This window comes from Globicephala melas, chromosome 2 (genome assembly GCF_963455315.2).
Source record: "Globicephala melas chromosome 2, mGloMel1.2, whole genome shotgun sequence".
Lineage (NCBI taxonomy): Eukaryota > Metazoa > Chordata > Mammalia > Artiodactyla > Delphinidae > Globicephala > Globicephala melas.
Window position 1 is genome coordinate 5,627,758 of NC_083315.2, and position 19,040 is coordinate 5,646,797.

At 43.6% G+C, this 19,040-nt stretch overlaps 1 protein-coding gene across 4 annotated transcripts in view; it reads left to right on the forward strand.

The window, feature by feature from the left end:
- RSU1 (Ras suppressor protein 1) overlaps window positions 1–19,040 on the forward strand; it is a 275,248-nt gene that overhangs the window by 185,013 nt on the left and 71,195 nt on the right. For 3 of the 4 annotated variants that reach the window (XM_030832397.2, XM_030832396.2, XM_030832399.2), the window contains one exon: window positions 8,572–9,121. The exons of the other annotated variant lie outside the window; for it this stretch is intronic. In XM_030832397.2, the coding sequence (XP_030688257.1) occupies window positions 8,572–8,674 (103 nt within the window). In that variant the 3' untranslated portion in view covers window positions 8,675–9,121. Of the gene's footprint in view, window positions 1–8,571; window positions 9,122–19,040 lie in introns of those variants that run through there. 4 annotated transcript variants of the gene reach the window in all.

Genomic DNA, 19,040 nt, shown 5'->3' on the forward strand with positions numbered 1-19,040 from the left:
TAGAGTAGACAGGATGATGAAGTTTAATGAGCATCTTTTGTGCATGAGATTGTTAGTTTTGCTCTGCCAGAATCCTGCTTTCTCCCCTCCGTGGGGCAGAGAGCGAGTCTAGAACGTATGGGGTATTTTTAAAATCTGCCTTACATTTTTGTATAGCTTAGTATCTGTCCTAAGCCAGCTACAGATTCCTTTTGACTGTCTATACAGATGCTGTTTACCACATGTATGTGGATAATTTCTTCTTAACACTGTGTGTTGGGGACAGAGAACGGTGACGGTTATAATGGAGGCGAATGTAAAAGACACATCCTGGTGTTAGTGAATTTCACGGAACCACCTCTTGGAGGTCTGATCTCAAAAAATCACTGCCTTTTGAATTAATGAGACTGCTCATGGGAATATGGTAACTGTTCTTTTTTTTTTTTTTTCTTTAAGACTCAGCAATTTATGTGCTAAGGTTCTGTCACCAGCCCCTCAGAAGCTGCTAGATGGGATAAATAAAGATACTGCAAATGCTTACTAATAATCTAGGCTTCACACTTTGTCCACAGATTCATTTGAGGAGATTTTAAATTTAGCATCCTACCATAAGATTACAGATTAGACACAAAGTGATTTCTCTCCGTTATTGTCACCGGCCATATACTTAGATTTTTCAAATTGGTTCTTTTCTTGGTCTGTATAAGGACTTTCCATGGAAACACCCAAAACAACAGGAGGGAGGCATATGACATGAGCAAATGACTTAAGAACAGCATATTGCACCTCTCATATACCTGGCATTCTGAAACATAATATTTACATAGCACACAATGTGTTTCCAGCAGCTGCCTTGAGTATGTAGAATACAAAAGAAGTGAAGTCCGCAAGTCCCCGCCCTCAGGAAAATGGTAGGCTGTTGAAGAGGACGGAACTGAGAAATCCAGAAAGATGGGAGACAAGATAACTTCGAGCCTAAAGAGTTTGAACTTTGGAGCTGTTGCCTGGGTTTGATCCAGACCTTTTGCTAAGCCTCAGTTCCTTCATTTGCAAAGATAATAAGATAATAAGATAAATCCAACTACCTTGGCTTGTTGTGACAGTGAACGCTGATTGCATGGTTACTATTCACCAGGTGCCCTGATCCAGGTGCTCTACTGGTACTTGGAAATAACAGCCGAGAGCAGAAATCACTTTGTATCTTATGAAGAACTTAATGACGAAATCCCAATAAACCCTCTAGTATTTGGCGAAGGCGGAAATTGGACCGGGGCGGGCGGCAGGGCAGAGAGAGCTGTGAAAGGCCGAAAGATGTGGCTGCGATCTGAGCTACAGAGAGGGTGGAGGCTAGGCGTTTCAGGCAGTAGCAACACAGACCAGCAAAACACAGAGACCGGAGGGATCCTGGCTGACGGGAAAGACTAATCCCAGGCCTTAGATTGATTTAGTGTTAAAAAATTTCGCAGATCGCCTGCAAGGTAGACGGTATACAGATATGACCGTTTTCCAGTGAAGATAACAGAGGTTCTGGAAAGCTATGGGACTCTAAGTTTACTTAGCTAATAGGTGGCAAAACTCACACTCTGCCCACGTTTCCTACAGTCCACGCGGCCTTCCTCCAGACCAGCCTTTCTGCGCTTGGATGGTGAGCGAACAGGGGGAGATGAAGGTGGGTTAGTTAGGCGTTACACGGCATGTTCTGTGGGTGCTCTCTGATCCAGTGGGTAGCGGACGCTGTTTTCCATGCGTAAACCGAGGAGAGAGAATTCCGTCAGTCACGTGTAGGACGCATTGGAGGAAGGAAGGAATCGGTATCAAGGAGACCAAGAAGAGGGAATTCCCTGGCATTCCAGTGGTTGGCACTTGGCACTGTCACTGCCGGGCCCGGTGTTCGATCCCTGGTTGGGGAAGTGAGATCCCACAATCCCCCAAGCCACACGGTGCGGCCGGAGGAAAAAAAAAAAAAAAAGACCAAGAAGGGACCTGTTATAATAATCTAATGGCCATGTGGTATAGGCCTATTTTAGGGTAGAAGAAAAAGAATGAATAAAATCATAAGATGATGGAAAAAAGAGCAAGTACCGTAAAGCAGCTTGTTAATCCACTGAGTCACAAACCTTTTGAGAAGCTGATGAAAGCTGTGTTCGCCTCCTGCTGAAAAATGCACATACAGCTTTGCTTGGAGCTCAGATCCTACCCTGGCCCCGGGCTGAGACTGAAGAAAGAGGCAGGTGCCAAAAAGACTTCATCTTGTTGATCCTGGAGGTCTGGAGACTTCAGAGGGACAGACCTGAGGAACTGGGCTAGGGAACTATTGCATGCATTTGGTTGGCTACAATAGCGAAATGTCCTAGTGGGAATTAGGCATAGCAGGGGTTGAAGATGGTGGTGACTTGGAGGGCTCCTATTCAGAGATGATCACGGAAGCTACAAAATCAGATGCTCTTTCTAGGGAAGAGGATAGAGAGAGCTAAAAGCAAAACCCACAAGGGCTGCAGAATTGTTTGGAGAAAGAATAAGTACCAAGATAGTGCATTGGAGCCAAGGGAGGAGGTTTTTGAAGAAGGAAAGCCATGGTCCCCAGTGGTCTTCATTACTGCAGCCATGAAGAGGTGTGAAGGTCTGCAAGAGACCCTTGGATCCAACAGAAACAGTAAGACTCAAATGGATTTTTTTTTCCCAAAATGCAGATGGCCGTATTAAATAAAATGCACCTATCAGCAGTAGAAAAGCGTACATATCATACTAGTCAATATAGTGTTTGTTGAGAAATTCGCTCTGATTCTGGTGGGCTGGAATTGTTTGCTGTACCATCTCAGGTGTCATCAGGCAGGGTGTTGAGTTGCGTGGAGTTTCAGGGGGCCAGTGCACAGGCAGCTTGGATAGGATGCCTCTCAAATGACCAGTCTGGTGACCTCTGCCGTCCGTGGCATCATTTCATGATGATTTCTCCAGAGCTGGTCTTTGGCTGGGATTCTGCAGATGGCAGCTCAGGGCAGGGCCCGCTCCCACAGGGACGAGAACGAGAGCCCTTGTGAGCCGAGTGATGGTGCCTCTTTCCTCTCCCACAGCACAGAGCATCTGCAGGTATCTCACCTTGGAGGAATCCCTTCAGCAACAGAAGCCTGTTCATCAGGCACCTGAGCGTAATTGATCCTGTCCTGTCACTTTAGATGGTTCTCTGTTCATTTTTCTGCCCTCCTCGAACATCTCCCAGTTATCCTCTATAGACCTCAGATTTCAGGGGACAGAAGATTTTCCAAGACCCTGTGCCACAGCTTCCCTCCATATACTGAGTGGATCACTTGACCCACCAGCGGCTGTGGCCTATCAGTGACCGTGAGCCGGGTTCCTCTGTCAGTGCTCTCAAGCCGGCATGGTCAGATTTCAGTGCCCACCAGAAACCTCCCCGAGAAAGGATCTCCCCACAGGCTCATGGGGGCAAAGTCGATCCCAGCTGTGCTCTGTGCATGCGCAGAGCCAGGGTCTGAGAAGCAGGCGGAACTGGCCAGCATCGCCTGAGCCGCGGGCCTTCGTGAGGGGCTGAAGGAGCAGCTGCTGCCCTGGAACACTTGCTCTGAAACCCCTGCTCTGAGCCTGCGCACACAGGACCTTGTCCATGTCTGATTACTCTCCCTCCACAAGCCCTGCAAGGTAGCAGTGTCCATCATTTTGCAGAGGAGGACATCAGACTGTGACAGAAGTTAGTCACCTTCTCAATGTCACATGTCCTTTGGGGCAGACAGGGTGCAGGAATGCAGAGGAGAGTGAAGCCCCAGGTCTGTTCTCCAGAATCCCCTGTGCAGGACGCCAGGGCTCCTGTAGGGCGGGATGGGTACTGTCTGAGCAGAGCACTGAGGGGATGTGCTCATCCAGAAAGCACCTTGTGCCACGGTCTGGAGGGTAGTTGGGACTCTTCCAAGGTCGAAAAGGTGGAAGGTACGTCATGAGAGGAGAGTATGGGTGATCACAGGGACGGAAATCCATCCTAAAGGCTGTGGACTGTATTGATCTATCCAACCAAATGCATACAATAGTTCCTAAAGGCTGTGGGCTGTATTGATCTGTCCTGTTTTCCACTTTCTCTATCTTATGATGCTTTGGCATCTTGGGGGTCTTGCTGCCTGGGGAGACTCCCAAGCTAGCTCATCCCTAGAGGAGCAAACAACTCATCTGTTAGCGCATCTTTTCGTATCCAAGCCAACCAACCCCGAACCCCTATCCTAACTACCTCTTTTCTCTGACTCACATGCACCAAGCCAGTATTCCCCATGACCCAGAGCCAGGTACTGGATAACTAGAGATCACCTCTTTAGCCCTGGGCTCTGAAATTTTAATCACATCATTCACTTCTAAACTCACTCGTACCCTGCCTCACCCCTTCCTTTTTGTGAAACCACTATAAAGGCTCTGGGCTTTGCTCTCCTGAGCGCCTCTGTCTCCTAACCAGCCCTTGTGCTTCCCCGTGTGGCCCTGCACACAGCTGCATGTAACAAAACGCTTTCAAAGGCACAGACCTCTCCGTCTCCTCCCTGTCACCTCTATGAATTAAATCCTGGGGACATCTCAAGCATGGGCCATGACTCTTAGCTTCAGAGTATGGAGAGAGCCAGTCCCTTCCTGTCTCATTGTGGCAGAGAGGGGAGAGTTGGCCTGCCCATTTCCTCTCCCTCTAGTGGAAACAGCACCCGTTTTTTCCTTGGGGACACTCCTTTGCGCCCTCTCTGCAACTTAGTTTTTAACTTTTCCTTCTTTTCAGTGAATTATTACCCCAGAATTTTTTTTTTTTTCCCCTGCTGAAATTAAGCAAACTCCTCACAGACAGCCCCAGAGAGGCTCACTTACTGTATCGGTTCCCTATTGCTACTGTTAACAAATGACTGTGATCGGTTTTTGTTTTTTTTTTAACATTTTATATTGGGGTATAGCCAATTGACAATGTTGTGATAACAAATTACCATGATATTAGAGGCCCAAACCATAACCAGTGTACTATGTTACAGTCCCGGGTGTCGAAGCCTGCAATTTAGGCGTCAGCAGGGTTTTGCCCTTCCAGAGGCTCCAGGGGAGAACGCGTTTCCTTGCCTTCCTAGGGTCTAGAGTCTGCCTGCATTCCTTTCTCCACGTCAAAGCCGGCAGCTGAGCCTGTTCAGATCTCTGACTCTGGCCTTCCAGCCCCCCTCTTAAAAGGACCCTTGGGATTACTTTGGGCCCACCCAGATAATCCAGAATAATCTCTCCATTGCAAGATCCTTAACTTAACCAGCTCTGCAAAGTCCCTTTTGCAATATAAGGTAACATAGTCACAGGTTTCAGGGATTTAGGATGTGGACATTTTGGGGGGCCATTATTCTGCCTGCTACACTTACTTAATTGCCTGGAGGCCCCGTGGCTAATAGCTGGTGGAACCCAAGACTGGGGACCCTGAGATGCTTGTCCTTACTGCTCTTCCAGAGCCACGTCTCCAGGTAGGAATGGCCGCTCATGTATCCAATCTACAGATGAGAGTCAAGTGCCGGCCACACAGCTGGAGGAGGGAAAGCGTCCCGCAGCGCAGGGCACAGTCATCCCGGCTTTGCTGGTGACTCACAGAAGAAGTGGGGCAATGCATTTAGCTCTGCCTTAGGTGCCTTCTTCAAAGAGGATTCGAACCTTTCTTCCAGAGATGCTTGGGGATTTGGCGTCGATAAAAAAATACCGTATTCTTTTTCAGAGGAAAAAGCCCTAGAGAAGTAAAGTAATCATATAATTATCTTCTTTTAATCACTCTGACTATAACCCCACGTCAGTCTTGTTTTTCCACAAGCCCTCGTGGGCCACGTCCGATAGTCCTGTCCTGGTGCCAGGCTCATTTCACCGCCATGGCCACCCTGTGAGAAAACGCATCATTTTTTAACAGATGAAGAAACTGAGGCACGGTGGGGTGAGGCTTGCTAATCATTTGCCCAGAACGAACGGTTCGTAAAGTGGCAAAACGAGGATTTTAAGCATCAAGTTCAGGACTGCTATCTCCCGTCCGGCCCTTTGTAGCGAGTGGCTTGCTGTGTAGCCCCAGGAAGGCCGGGCACGCAGTGGGGTTTGAGTCCGAAAAGGCAGGCGTTGAAACGTTGGAACATTCCAGTTCCTTCCTGAAAAGAGGAGCCTTGCAGAGTCCCGAGCAGCTGTTGCACCGCCTTCTGAAATGACTGCTGGATTACCGCCGTCAGGGCCCCGCGACACTGCCACCCTCTCTGGGAAGGCTTCCGTGCCTGCGTGTTCAGGATGTGGTCCCCAGCAGGCCTGCATCACGTCTTTCGTCTCTTCTCCCTCCTCTGACCCCTTTATTTCTTTTGATATCACTTTCCCAGCACCTGAGTCTTGCCGGGTTTCCAAATTCGTGAGCGAAGGAGTTGTGTTTCTGCAGATTTTTGTAATCCTTAACATCTGATGCTGTCTGCGAGTAAAACTGTGTATACTTCTTTCCTTTATGGGGATAAGAGTTTGGAAAATAGAGGAGAGACACGTGAAGCTGTAAGGAAGCAGTACCATGGGAGCAGGTTCTGAGACCATAGGTGCCCGTGTGAATGCACAGAACAGGGTAGTCAGACCTTGGCTTCGTGCCAGGCGGGCGGAGCTTGGAGCACATCCCACTGGAGCGCTAAGCCCCTGCTCTGGAGGAAAGCGGCATCCTAGGCGGAGACGGGCAGACGCCACGAGAGGATACGCTTGTCTCAGAGGGTGTGTTGATAAAGGTGAGGAATGTAAGGGCCAGCTCCACTTTGGCTCAGGGTTTCCTCTCCCTGTTGGCGTATCTGGGAGACACGCTGGAGGGGCAGGGGAAGGGGTGCACGGGTTGGAGCCTCCCACGTAATGCAAGGTATTCTTCCTGTCTCAGGATCCTTAGTCTCACCTCTGCAGAGTCCCCTTTGCCCTGTAAGGTGACAATAACGAGTTCCGGGGGTATTAGGACAGGGACATCATTGGGGGTTGGAGTGGCAACAGTGGTGAAGCCGGACTGGCTGAACCTTCCTTTCTGCCTAAACCAATGTTTCTTTCCCTGGATCCAGGAACCCCAGGTGTCCAGGGCACAGAACCAGCCGCTCTTTTTAAAGTCTAGGAGAGGGGGTCCTGTGTTGGTTTGAAGCTCCGTTTTCCTGGGTGGCAGGTTCTCCTGGGGAGGAAGATGTTTCTGCTCAGGGGTGCCGGGGAGGACTGGGCCTGCGTCTCCATTCAATTAGCCAGAAGTCCTCTAAGGGAACTTCTACAGACTTTGAACGCTGACTTGCAAGTGCTGATATGACCCATCTAGGACATGTGGTACCTCCTTCACCCTCCCCTTTACCCGGAGAACGTTCCTAGCACCTGGCTGGACTTAACATTCTTCAGCTCGTAGCTCTGTCTGCTGCCACGTCCTGCATTCTAAACTCCTTGGGAGCAGAAACCCATCTTCGTGACCACTGTCGGTAGATGCTGCTTGTTACTGCTTCTGAGGAGATGCTTGGAAGCCTCTGGAGAAGATAGACTACGTCTGACCTGTCAAAACCCAGTGTCCAGCTTTCCCTAAGCGTCCAGTCAATTGGACAGCTCCGAGCACCAGGTCCCTCCCTCGGCCTGTCAACCACAGCGTCGGTGTCATCAAGAGCATCAGTATATGCCCAGTGCAGGAGAGGGTGTCGATTCCCTGCGTGGATCCTAGAACACGGGACACCTTGTACAGGAAGGTCAGTCTTTGTGTCCGCCCTGTTCAGTTAGCATAAGGCAGTTGCACCAAGTGGGGTCAGACACTGCCTTCCCTCTGGAAGCACTGAGACACCCACCTGCCTCTCTCAGCGGCACAGTTATATCAATAAGGGGAGTTAGGGTTGAGCTGTATTTATCTTAGGGTGGCTTTTAATTTCGTTTAATCAGAGGTACTCATAAATTACTGATTAATTACTACCTGCTGTTGGGTTCCAGCCCCTCAGCCGCGGAGCTCACTCTGCTCTGCGAGGGATGCCATGGCTGTAATCGTAGGCTACTTTGTCAACATTTAATCAGCGGCACTTATTAACATGGCATTGATGGGTGGTCGCCATCCCAGCGCCATCCGTCACGGGTGAGCAGCTAGCGAGGGCTCAGACACCATCGCTCTCTGTCACGTCACCCGGCCCTGGGGTTCTCGGGCCGGAATGCTGTTCCCTTTGCACTAAGTGGACACTCCATCTTTTCAGTTCGGCCCAATTTCTGTCACTGTCGACTTCAGCACTCGTGGCCCGTGGAGCTGCAGTCCGGATCGGCCAGGCTAGGCGTCATGGTCCCCCTAGTCCTGGCTCTCTCTTCCTTTGCTGATTTCACACCTAGCCCAGGGAGTGTAGGATTCCAAGAGACTTGTCCAGAATTGGACTTCATGGCATGGTGGGGAGAGAGAGAGAGAATGTGTGTGTGTGTGTGTGTAAGACAGTTTATAGTTCTTAAATCCAGCATATGACCCAGAGAAAACAGAAATGACCTTGTGGTGTTCTTTGGCTTCCTGAATATTCCTAGAGATGAATCTGTTGATGAAAACGCTGCCATAGAAGCATATCTTGTGTTCACAAGGTAGATCTCACGGTGTCCCCTCCTCTCTCTTTTCAGCCTCTACGGCAGACACATGCAGGCAAACCCAGAACCGCCGAAGAAAAATAATGACAAATCGAAAAAGATCAGCCGGAAACCCCTGACAGCCAAGAACAAATAAGGGTTGGCATGGGCTGGACTCCTGATGGCTTCTCTCCTTATTACTTCGGTTCTCTCTTTTTCTATCTCACAAATGAATACTGTGTGTGTTTGTTTTGCTTTTTCTCTTTCTAGCGCTTACCACCTTACCTTTTAAATTCTTTTGGTAGGTGGTAGATTTTTCATAAGTTCTTCAAACCATTTCCATTTGTTTCCTTGAAATTGCCAAAGGCAGGCTTAGTTCAGCTGCAAATTCCATATGAGACACAGCTTTCAGCTCCTTGAATAGATGTTCACAGAGTTGCTTATTATGAAAAGAATAATTAAAATCATGTAATCATTTAAATGCTACAGTTAACACTGTTTATTCACAGAACTCATTATTTTTGCTTTATTAACAGTTTTCCTTCACCGCCGAGATTTTATGTCAACTTCCAAATGATTTTAATAAAATCTTGACTTCGTGTCACATGTTGCTTCTTGAATAAAAAAAAATCTGATCTTGGGTATACCCATTTTTGTTTACTTTTCTCCCCAAAATGATCTTATCTACTTTTATTGGTTGTCGATGATAAACTCTGAAACTTTCCATGAAAGAAATGCAGCATTAAATCAGAGTTAGTTTCTTCTCACATCGATTTGTCAGTTTTTTTTTTTTTCCTTTGAGGACTGTTTCTAAATTAGGAAGGAGCAGAAAAACAAATCTCTTGGAGATTTTGCCAAAAGATTTTGGAAAGCAGCATTGCTTAGCTGAAGGAATGGTGACTTCTGCCAGTGGCTGGTCGACAAGAGCTGTGAAACAGAGAGAGAAAAATACTCAAGTGTGTTTCTTGTCACTGCAGAAAATCTGCTCATATCAGAGCATCCTCCTAAGTGACTGTGATGATGCCAAAGAAGTTGTGTAAATGTGCACACTCTATACCACACCCAGTGTAGAAACTGCAGCGGCAGAATCATTAAACAAGTAATTGTTTACCTCTGTGGTAGGCAGCTTTGCTCTTATCTACAGTAATGTGTATGTCAGTGGAAACACATCCAAGCAGAATGTTTGCGCTAAAGGGACTGCCAACCCTGGAATGTCTTAAAAGGTGTGTGAAGATGTAACATTGTCTCAGGTGGATCGTCTGTGTCTACCCCTGCATCTTCTTTTCTCCATCTCACAGCTGAAACCCTGAGACCAAGACCACTGGAACAGAGAAAAAACCAGAATCAAAACACAGCCAAAAATCCTGAGTTACTTAGGAAATGGATGCGTTCGAATCACAGAAATCACTACTGAAGGTCTATACTTCTTGTTTCTGGATAACTTCCTGATAAAACATTCACCATGGGAAGAAGAATTCCCAGGTGCCATCACCTGTTTGGGGATTTCGTTGATGTAATTTTTCTAGCTGCAATCTTTGCCTCAGCCTGACTTTTGTTAAATTTTTTTTAGCTTGTGAAATTAACAGGAGGAAGAACAATACCTCCACTATTGGTGATTGGAAAGACTTCATCTAAAATTAAACTAGCAACAAAGCCTTAGTAAAACTACCACAATATAGTCTTTTGAATAATTTTTTTTAAAAGATGAACACTCTAGATAGACATATGGGCAATGCACGAAAATTCACCGGGAGGAAATATCCCCAAGAACCATGGGAAAAAAAAAAGTCCAGCCTTACTAGTAGCCAGAAAGATATAAATCAAAGCAAAAGTAAGACAGCTGTAACAATAAGAAATGTGCATATATTTTTTAAGCTCGTGTTAAGTGCTAGAGGGAGTAATACGAGATAAACATTCTTATACGCTGCTATTGGGAATATTAAATTTCTCTCCAGAAAGGTGGTAGGAATTTAATGATAACTAGCAAAACTTTAAGATGGGAAAGGAGGGTTAACGGTGTATCCACATGATAAACTTTTATGAAGACATTAAAAATTATTGAACGATATCTAGGGGCAAAGGGAGATAATCATATCCAGTTAAGTAAAAAAAAGTCACACTTAAAAAACTATATGAGTGGTCCCAATTGTGGAAGAAGGAAATTGTGTTTATAATATGTATACACAGAAAAATGGAAATGGACTTGGATTTTATGGCTGATAAATTATTTCTGTATGGTAGGTTAAAAATTTTTAAATTCCTTTTTATACTTATTCTGTACTTTAAATTCTCTGTAATCAGCATGTATATTTTTATAATCAGAAAATATTAAATGTATATCTTTTCAAAACAGAATTGGTATATTATGCAGTCCAGAAAATATCATATATGTAAGTGCAAGGCGTAATGTAAAATCTCAAGGGGGTTTTCTGCTTTTCTTTTGTCACCAAAGTGTGTTTTCACGTCTTTTCATACAGTCTTTTTGGTTACTTGATAACTGGATTTACAAAATATCTACTTTTCAAAAGGTAGCACTTTTTTTCTCCCAGTCTTATTGTGATATAATTGACAAACACTGTATAACTTGAAGGTATACATTATAAATGACTTAAGCATGTTGTGAAGTGATGACCATGGTAAGTTTAGTTAACATCCATCATCTCGTATTAGTACCCCCAAAAAAGAAAAAAGAAAGTGTGTTTTCTTGTGATGAGACCTCTTAGCATCCATCCTCTTAACAACTTTTAAATATGCAGTACAGCAGTGTTACGTGATATCCTCAGTACTTAGTTATAACTGGCAGGTTATATCTTTTGACCACCATCATCCAGTTCCTCCAGCCCCACTCCGTGCCTCTGGTAACTGCAAATCTGATCTCTTTTCCTATCATTTTGTTTTTTAGATTCCACAAGTAAGTGATCATACAGTATTTGTCTTTCTCTGTCTGCCTTAACTCGCTTTGCGTAATGTCCTCAAGGTCCGTCCATGTTGCCACAAACGGCAGGATTTCCCTCTTTTTATGGCTGAATAATATTCCATTTATATAAATATAACACAATTTCTTTATCCAGTCATCCTTCGACGTTGTTTCTATGTCTTGGCTGCCATGACTAATGCTGCTGTGAATGTGAGGGTGCAGATATCTCTTTAACATAGTGTTTTCATCTTTTGGATATATTCCCAGAAGTGGAATTGCTGGATCATATGGTAGTTCCAGCTTTAATTTTTGTGGAACCTCCCTAGTGTTCTCCATAGTAGCTGTACCAATTTACAGTCCCGCAGACAGTGCACAAGGGTTCCCTTTTCTCCACATCCTCGCCAGCAGTTTTTCCCTTGTCTTTTTGATGATAGCCATTCTAACCAATGTGTGCTGATTGTGGGGTTTTTTGTTTTGTTTTTTTTTGCGCGGTACGCGGGCCTCTCACTGTTGTGGCCTCTCCGTTGTGGAGCACAGGCTCCGGACGCGCAGGCTCAGCAGCCATGGCTCACGGGGCCAGCCGCTCTGCGGCACGTGGGATCCTCCCGGACTGGGGCACGAACCCGTGTCCCCTGCATCGGCAGGCGGACTCTCAACCACTGCGCCACCAGGGAAGCCCACCGATTGTGGTTTTGATTTGCATTTCCCTGCTGATATTGAGCATATTTTCGTGTACGGTTGGCCATTCATGTATCCTTGGGAAAATATCTATTCAGGTGTTTTGCCAGTTGTTTAATTGGATTATTTGTTGCTATTGGGTTGTATGAGTTATTTATATCTTTTGGATGTTAAGCCCTTATCAGGTATATGGTTTGCGATTTTTTTTGCCCGTTCCATAGGTTGTCTTCATTTTGTTGACGGTTTCCTTTGCTGTGCAGAAGCTTTTTAGTTTTGATTTAGTGCAACTTGTTTATTTTGTTGCTTGATGCTTTAGTTGTTATATCTAAAAAATTATTGCCAAGACCTATGTCATAGAGCTATTTTCCTGTGTTTTCTCCCCAAAGTTTTAGAGTTTCTGGTCTTATATGTAAGTTTATACATTTTGAGTTAAATTTGGTCAGTGGTATAAGTTAGAGCTTATATCACTTCATTATTTTACACATGAATGTTAGTTTTCCCAGCACCATTCATTGAAGAGACTGTCTTTTCTCCACTGAGTATTCTTGGCTCCCTTGTCAAATTTTAGTTGACTGTATATGCATGGGTTTCTTTCTGGACTCTTGATTCACTTCCATTGTTCAATGTGTCTGTTCTCATGCTAGTACCATACTGGTTTAATTATTGTAGCTTTATAATAAAGGTTGAAATCAGGAAATATGATGCCTCCTGCTTTGTTCTTTCTCAGGATTGCTTTGGCTATTTGGAGTCTTTCGTGGTTCCATGTAAACTTTATGATTGTTTCTCTACCTCTGTAAAAAAAAAAAATGTCATTGGAATCTTGATATAGATTGCTTTTAATCTATGTATGACTTTGAGTAGTATGGACATTTTAACATTAATTCTTCCAGCCCATTAACACAGGATACCTTTCCATATTTTTTTGTGTTCCTCAATTACCTTTATCAATGTCTTGTTTTCAGTGTAGAGATCTTTCACTTCCTTAGTGAAACTTATGCCTAAGTATTTTATTGTTTTTGATGCTGTTGTAAATGGGATTATTTCCTTTACTTCTTATTCAGATAATCCATTATTATTATATAGAAATTTTACTGATTTTTAAAAATATTTATTTATTTATTTTTGGCTGTGTTAGGTCTTTGTTGCTGCGCACGGGCTTTCTCTAGTTGTGGCAAGCGGGGGCTACTCTTTGTTGCAGTGCACGGGCTTCTCCTTACGGTGGCTTCTCTTGTGGAGCATGGGCTCTAGGCGCGTGGGCTTCAGTAGTTGTGGCTCACGGGCTCCAGTAGTTGTGGCTTGTGGGCTCTAGAGCGCAGGCTCAGTAGTTGTGGCGCACAGGCTTAGTTGCTCCGCGGCATGTGGGATCTTCCTGGACCAGGGCTCGAACCTGTGTCCCCTGCATTGGCAGGTGGATTCTTAACCACTGCGCCACCAGGGAAGCCCTCTACTGAGTTTTGTATGTTAATTTTGTATCCTGCAGCTTTATAGAATTCATTGATTAGATCTAACAGTTTTTGTGGAGTCTTGAGGATTTTCTCTATATAAAATCCTGTCATCTACAAAGAGACAATTCCATTTGTTCCTTTACAGTTATGATGCCTTTGTTTCTTTTTCTTGCCTGATTGCTCTGGCTGAGACTTCCTGTATTATTTTGAATACATGTGGTGACACTGGGCACCCGTGTCTTGTATTTGATCTTTGAGAAAAATCTTTCAACCTTTTACGGTTGAGTATGACGTTAGCTGTGGGTTTGTCATATATGGTCTTTATTATGCTGAGATTTGTTCCTTCTGTACCTAACTTTTTAAGAGTTTTTATCATGAATGGATGTTGAATTTTGTCAGATGTTTTTTCTGCATCTGTTGAGTTGGATCATCTGATTTTTTTCTTTCAGACTATTAGTGTCATATATGACATTTATTGATTTGTGTATGTTGAACCATTCTTGCATGTCAGAAATGAATCCCATTTGATCATGGTGAATGATCCTTTCAGTGTGCTGCTAAATGCAGTTTGCTAATATTTTATTGAGAATATTTACATCTATATTCAGCAGGGATATTGGCCTGCAGTTTCCTTTTCTTGTAGTGTCCTTTTCAGGCTTTGGTATCAGGGTAATGGTGGCCTCATAAAATGAGTTTGGGAATGTTCCCTTCTCTTGGATTTTTTGGAAGAGTTTGAAGAAGATTGGTGTTAATTCTTTTTATTATCAGTAAGTATAGTTGATTTACAGTACTTTACAACATAGTGACTCAGTATTTTTATAGCTTATACTCCATTTAAAATTATTATAAAATATTGGCTATATTCACTGTGAAGAATATACCCTTGTTGCTTATTTATTTGATACATAGTAGCTTGTATCTCTTAATCACCTACCCCTCCTTTGCCCCTCCCACCTTCCCTCTTGCCACTGGTAACCACCAGTTTGTTCTCTATATCTGTGAGTCTGTTTCTATTTTGTTATATTCATTCATTTTATTTTTTAGATACCACATGTAAGTAATAACGTGCAGTATTTATCTTTCTCTGTCCAACTTATTTCACTGAGCATAACACCCTCCAGGCCCATCCATGTTGTTGCAAATGGCAGAATTTCATTATTTTCATGGTTCAGTAACATTCCATTGTGCATATATATACAACATGGTGTGAATTCTTGTTTAATTGTTTGGCAGAATTCACCAGTGAAGTCATCTAGTCCTGGGCTTTTCTTTGTTGGGAGGTTTTTGATTACTGATTCAATCTCCTTACTAGGACAGTCAGCCCTCCCTATCTGTGAGCTCCACATCTATGGATTCACCCAGCCGTGGAGCAAAACTATATTTTTTTAAATTCCAGAAAGCCCCAAAAAGCAAAACTTGAATCTGCCACATGGCAACAACTGTTTACAAAGCATTTAAATTGCATTTACAACTATCTACATAGTATTTACATTGTATTAGGTATTATACGTACTCTTGAGATGATTTAAAGTATATGGGAAGGCTGCGTAAGTTATATGCAAATACTCTGCCATTTGATATAAGGGACTAGAGCATCTGAGGATTTAGTATCTGTGTGGGGTCCTGGAATGAATTCCCCACAGATATTCGAGGACGACCAATTCTGTTCATATTTTCTGTTTCTGTGATATCCATTGTAATGTCTCATCTTTTATTTATAATTATTTTGATTTGGGTCCTCTCTTATTTCCTAAGTTAGCCTAGCTAAAGGTTTGTCAATTTTGTTTATGTTTTCAAAGAACCAACTCTTAGTTTCGTAAATTATTGTTTCCCTCCTCTCTGTTTCATTTATTTCTGCTCTAATCTTTATTATTTCCTTCCTTTTGCTAACTTTGGTTTCAGTTTGTTTTTCTTCTTCTAGTTCCGTGAGGCATAGGGTTAGATTGTTTACTTGAGATCTTTCTTGTTTCTTAATGTAGACGATTATTGCTGGGAGCCACCTGGTTAGACTGCGTTTGCTGCATTCCATAAGTTTTGGCGTGCGGTGTTTCCATTTTCATTTGTCTCAAGATACTTTTTAAAATTTTCTCTTTAATTTCTTCTTTGATCCATTAGTTGTTCAGGAGAGTGTTGTTTAATTTCCATGTGTTAATGAGTTTTCCAGTTTTCCACCTGTTATTGATTTCTAGTTTCATTGTGATCAAAGATACTTGGTATGGATTCAGTCTTTCTGAATTTGTTAACACTTGTTTTGTGGCCTAACATATGGTCTATTCTAGAAAATGTTCCATGTACCCTTGGGAAGAATCTGTATTCTGCTGTTGTTGGATAGGATGGTCTCTGTATTTCTAGGTCCATTTAGTCCATAGTTTGTTCAAATTCACTGTTTCCTTATTGAGTCTCATCTCTCCATTGTTGGGAGTGCCATATTAAAGTCCCCAGCTATTATTGTATTGCTGTTTATTTCTCTTTTCAGTTCTGTTTTTGCTTTATATTTGTAGTTGCTCTGATGTTGGGTGCCTAAATATTTACAATTATCATGTAGTCTTGAGGGATTGACCCCCCCCATCATTATATAATAGCCTGCTTTGTCTCTTTTTACCGTTTTTAGTTTAACGTCTATTTTGTGTAAGTGTAGCTACCCATGGTTTTGTGTGTGTGTTACCATCTGCATGAAATATCTTTTTCTATCCCTTTACTCTCAATCTATGTGTGTCATTAAGGCTAAAGTGAATCTCTTGTGTGCAGTGTATTTTTTTAATCTATTCATTCTATGTCTTTTGATTAAAGAATTTAATCAGTTTACTTTTAAAGTAATTATTGATAAGTCAGGACTCATTATTCCTGTTTTGTTCATTGTTTTTCAGCTGTTTTGTAGATCCATTGCTGCTTGCTGCTTCTCCTGCTGTCTGTTGTGTGTGTGTGTGTGTGTGTGTGTGTGTGTTTTGATGTCTTTTGGTGTGAATATGCTTTGACATCTTTATCATGTTCATTTTCGTAATTACCACAGGGGTTTTTTTTTTTTCGCCTTTTGGTTACCATGAGGCTTACATAAAATATTTTAAGCTTATAACACTATTTTAAACTGATAACAAATTAACTTTTATAGCATTCCTAAACTTTATACTTTTACTTCTCCTCTCCTTCACATTTTAGGTTATTGATGTTACAGTTTACATATTTTTGGATTGTGTATCCAGTAACAGATTATGGTAGTTATGTTTATTTTTACTGCATTTGCTTCCTAAGTTTTAAACAAGGCTTGTGAGTGAACTATTCACCACCACTTTCATATTACACAATTGAACTTTGGTACATTTACCGTTACCTGTGAGTTTTATGCTATCGTCTTAAATTTTTATGATGTTAATTAATTAGCACCGTTTTACTTCCTCTCAAAGACTCCCTTTAGCATTTCTTGTGAAGTAGGTCTAGTGGTGATGAACTCCCTCAGCTTTTGTTTGGGAGTCTTTATCCTTCCTTCATTTGTGAAGGACAGCTTCACCAGGTATAGAATTCTTGGTTGACAGGTTTTTTTAAATTTCATTATTTTGATTTATATTATTCCATTCTCTTCTGTTCTCCAGAAACAGAAAATTTTCCATTGAGACATCTACCAATGGTCTTATATGGGTTTCCTTGTATGGAACTTTTCTCTTTTCTCTTGCTGCTTTCAGAATTATTTAATTTGTTTTTGACTTTTGACAGTTTAACTATAATGTATTTTGATGTAACCTTACTTGGATGCAGTCTGTTTGGAGTTAGGTCTCATGGATCTGAATGTTCATTTCTTTCCCCAGGTTTGGCATGTTTTCAGCCACTGTTGCTTTAAATACACTTGCTGTCCCTTTCTCTTTCTCTTGTCTTCTTGGAATTCCCGTAATGTGTATATTGTTTCTTTTGATTGTGTCCCGTAAGTCTTGTAGGCTTTCTTCACTCTTTTTCATTCTTTTTTCTTTTTGCTCCTCTGACTGGATAATTTCAAATGTCCTGTCTTCTAGGTCATTGATTCTTTCTTCCGCATGGTTAAGTCTGGTTTTGAAACTTTCTGTTGACTCCTTCAGTTCAGGCGTTGTATCTTTCAACCCTAGGAGTTCTGTTCAGGTTTTTCTGACGGTTTCTATTTCTTTTTTGAGCTTCTCATTTTGTTCATGCATTGTATTCTTAGTTCTGTTCAGCTGTCTGAGTGTTCTTGCAGTTCACTAAACTTCTTTCAGCGGATTATTCTGAATTCTTTGACTGTTCACAGAGGGTCCGTCATTAGAGCTTTATTAGTTTCCTTTGGTGGTGTCATATCTACCTCCTTTTTTTGTGATCCTTGACTCCTTACACTGGCGTCTATGCATTTGAGTAATCCGGCTCCTCTTCTAGACTTTATGGGTTTGCTTTGGCAGGGGAAGATCTTCACCCGTCAGCTCAGTTTGGGCTTCTGGGTGTGTCTTCTCGTACTATCCTTGGACAGGTGGGGCCTGCTATTACGGTCTTTTTTGGTACGAGGCAGCTGCTGAAGCTCTGGAGATAGGGACAGGGGGCGTGTGACACTGGTTGAGAACAGATGGATAGAATTGCTGACTTGTTTTCCTGCTCACGTTAAGCCATAGGAGGGGGTCCCTGGGAGCCTGGAGTCTCTGGTCAGGCTTACTCGTTGGTCTGGATTGGGTCCTGTACTCAGCAGTAGGCAGGGCTATGAATTATGAATAGTTCCCCTGCCCTGGCTGCACAGCAGGATGGGACCCAGAGTCTGTACGGCTCATTGTTTGGGGGCCCAGATGAAGCCAGAGTGTACACTGAATAGCCTGGTCGGTGAGGCTACCAGGTTTGCTCCGCAGATGGAGGGAGCCACAGGCGGCGCTCGCTGCTCAGGTATCAGTAGAAGCAGGGCTGTTGAATGGGCTGCACAGCTTCCTGTGTGTTCTGGTCAACTTCCCTGGTGAGACAGGCTGAAGACTCTATTCAGCAAAGAAGGGGCTACAGATGAGATCCGCTGACTGGGCACCGCAAGAGAAGCAGCTCTTTAGCCAGTAAAGCTGTTCATTTGCTGTCTTAACTCAAGCCAACCCGCACCCCAAGTTCCCTGGCCGAACAGAGCCACTGGCTTGATTCTGCAAACTATTGGTTCTGCCTGTCCTTCTCTGGGCTCAAGTGCCACTGAGTCATACAGCTTCCAGGAGTTGTCCCTAGCCCTTCTGGCCAGATGGGGCCAGATGACACTCTCCACAAGGCGGGGGGACTGTGATTCAGCTCCCTGCCTGCACATGGGCCAGCCAGGCTGTACGGCCTGTAAAACTCGTCATTTGAGGACCTGAATGAGGCAGACTGGCCCCCTGCCGAGTCCCCTGGTCACGCCGTGCGCCCACCTTGGTTCTGCAGATGAGCAAAACCACAGGTTCGTACTAGTGCTTGGGCTCTGCAGGTAGGAGCTTCGTTTGCCAAGATCCAAGTGCTGGTTGTTGGAAGCCCCTCCCCTTGCTCGATCACAGTCA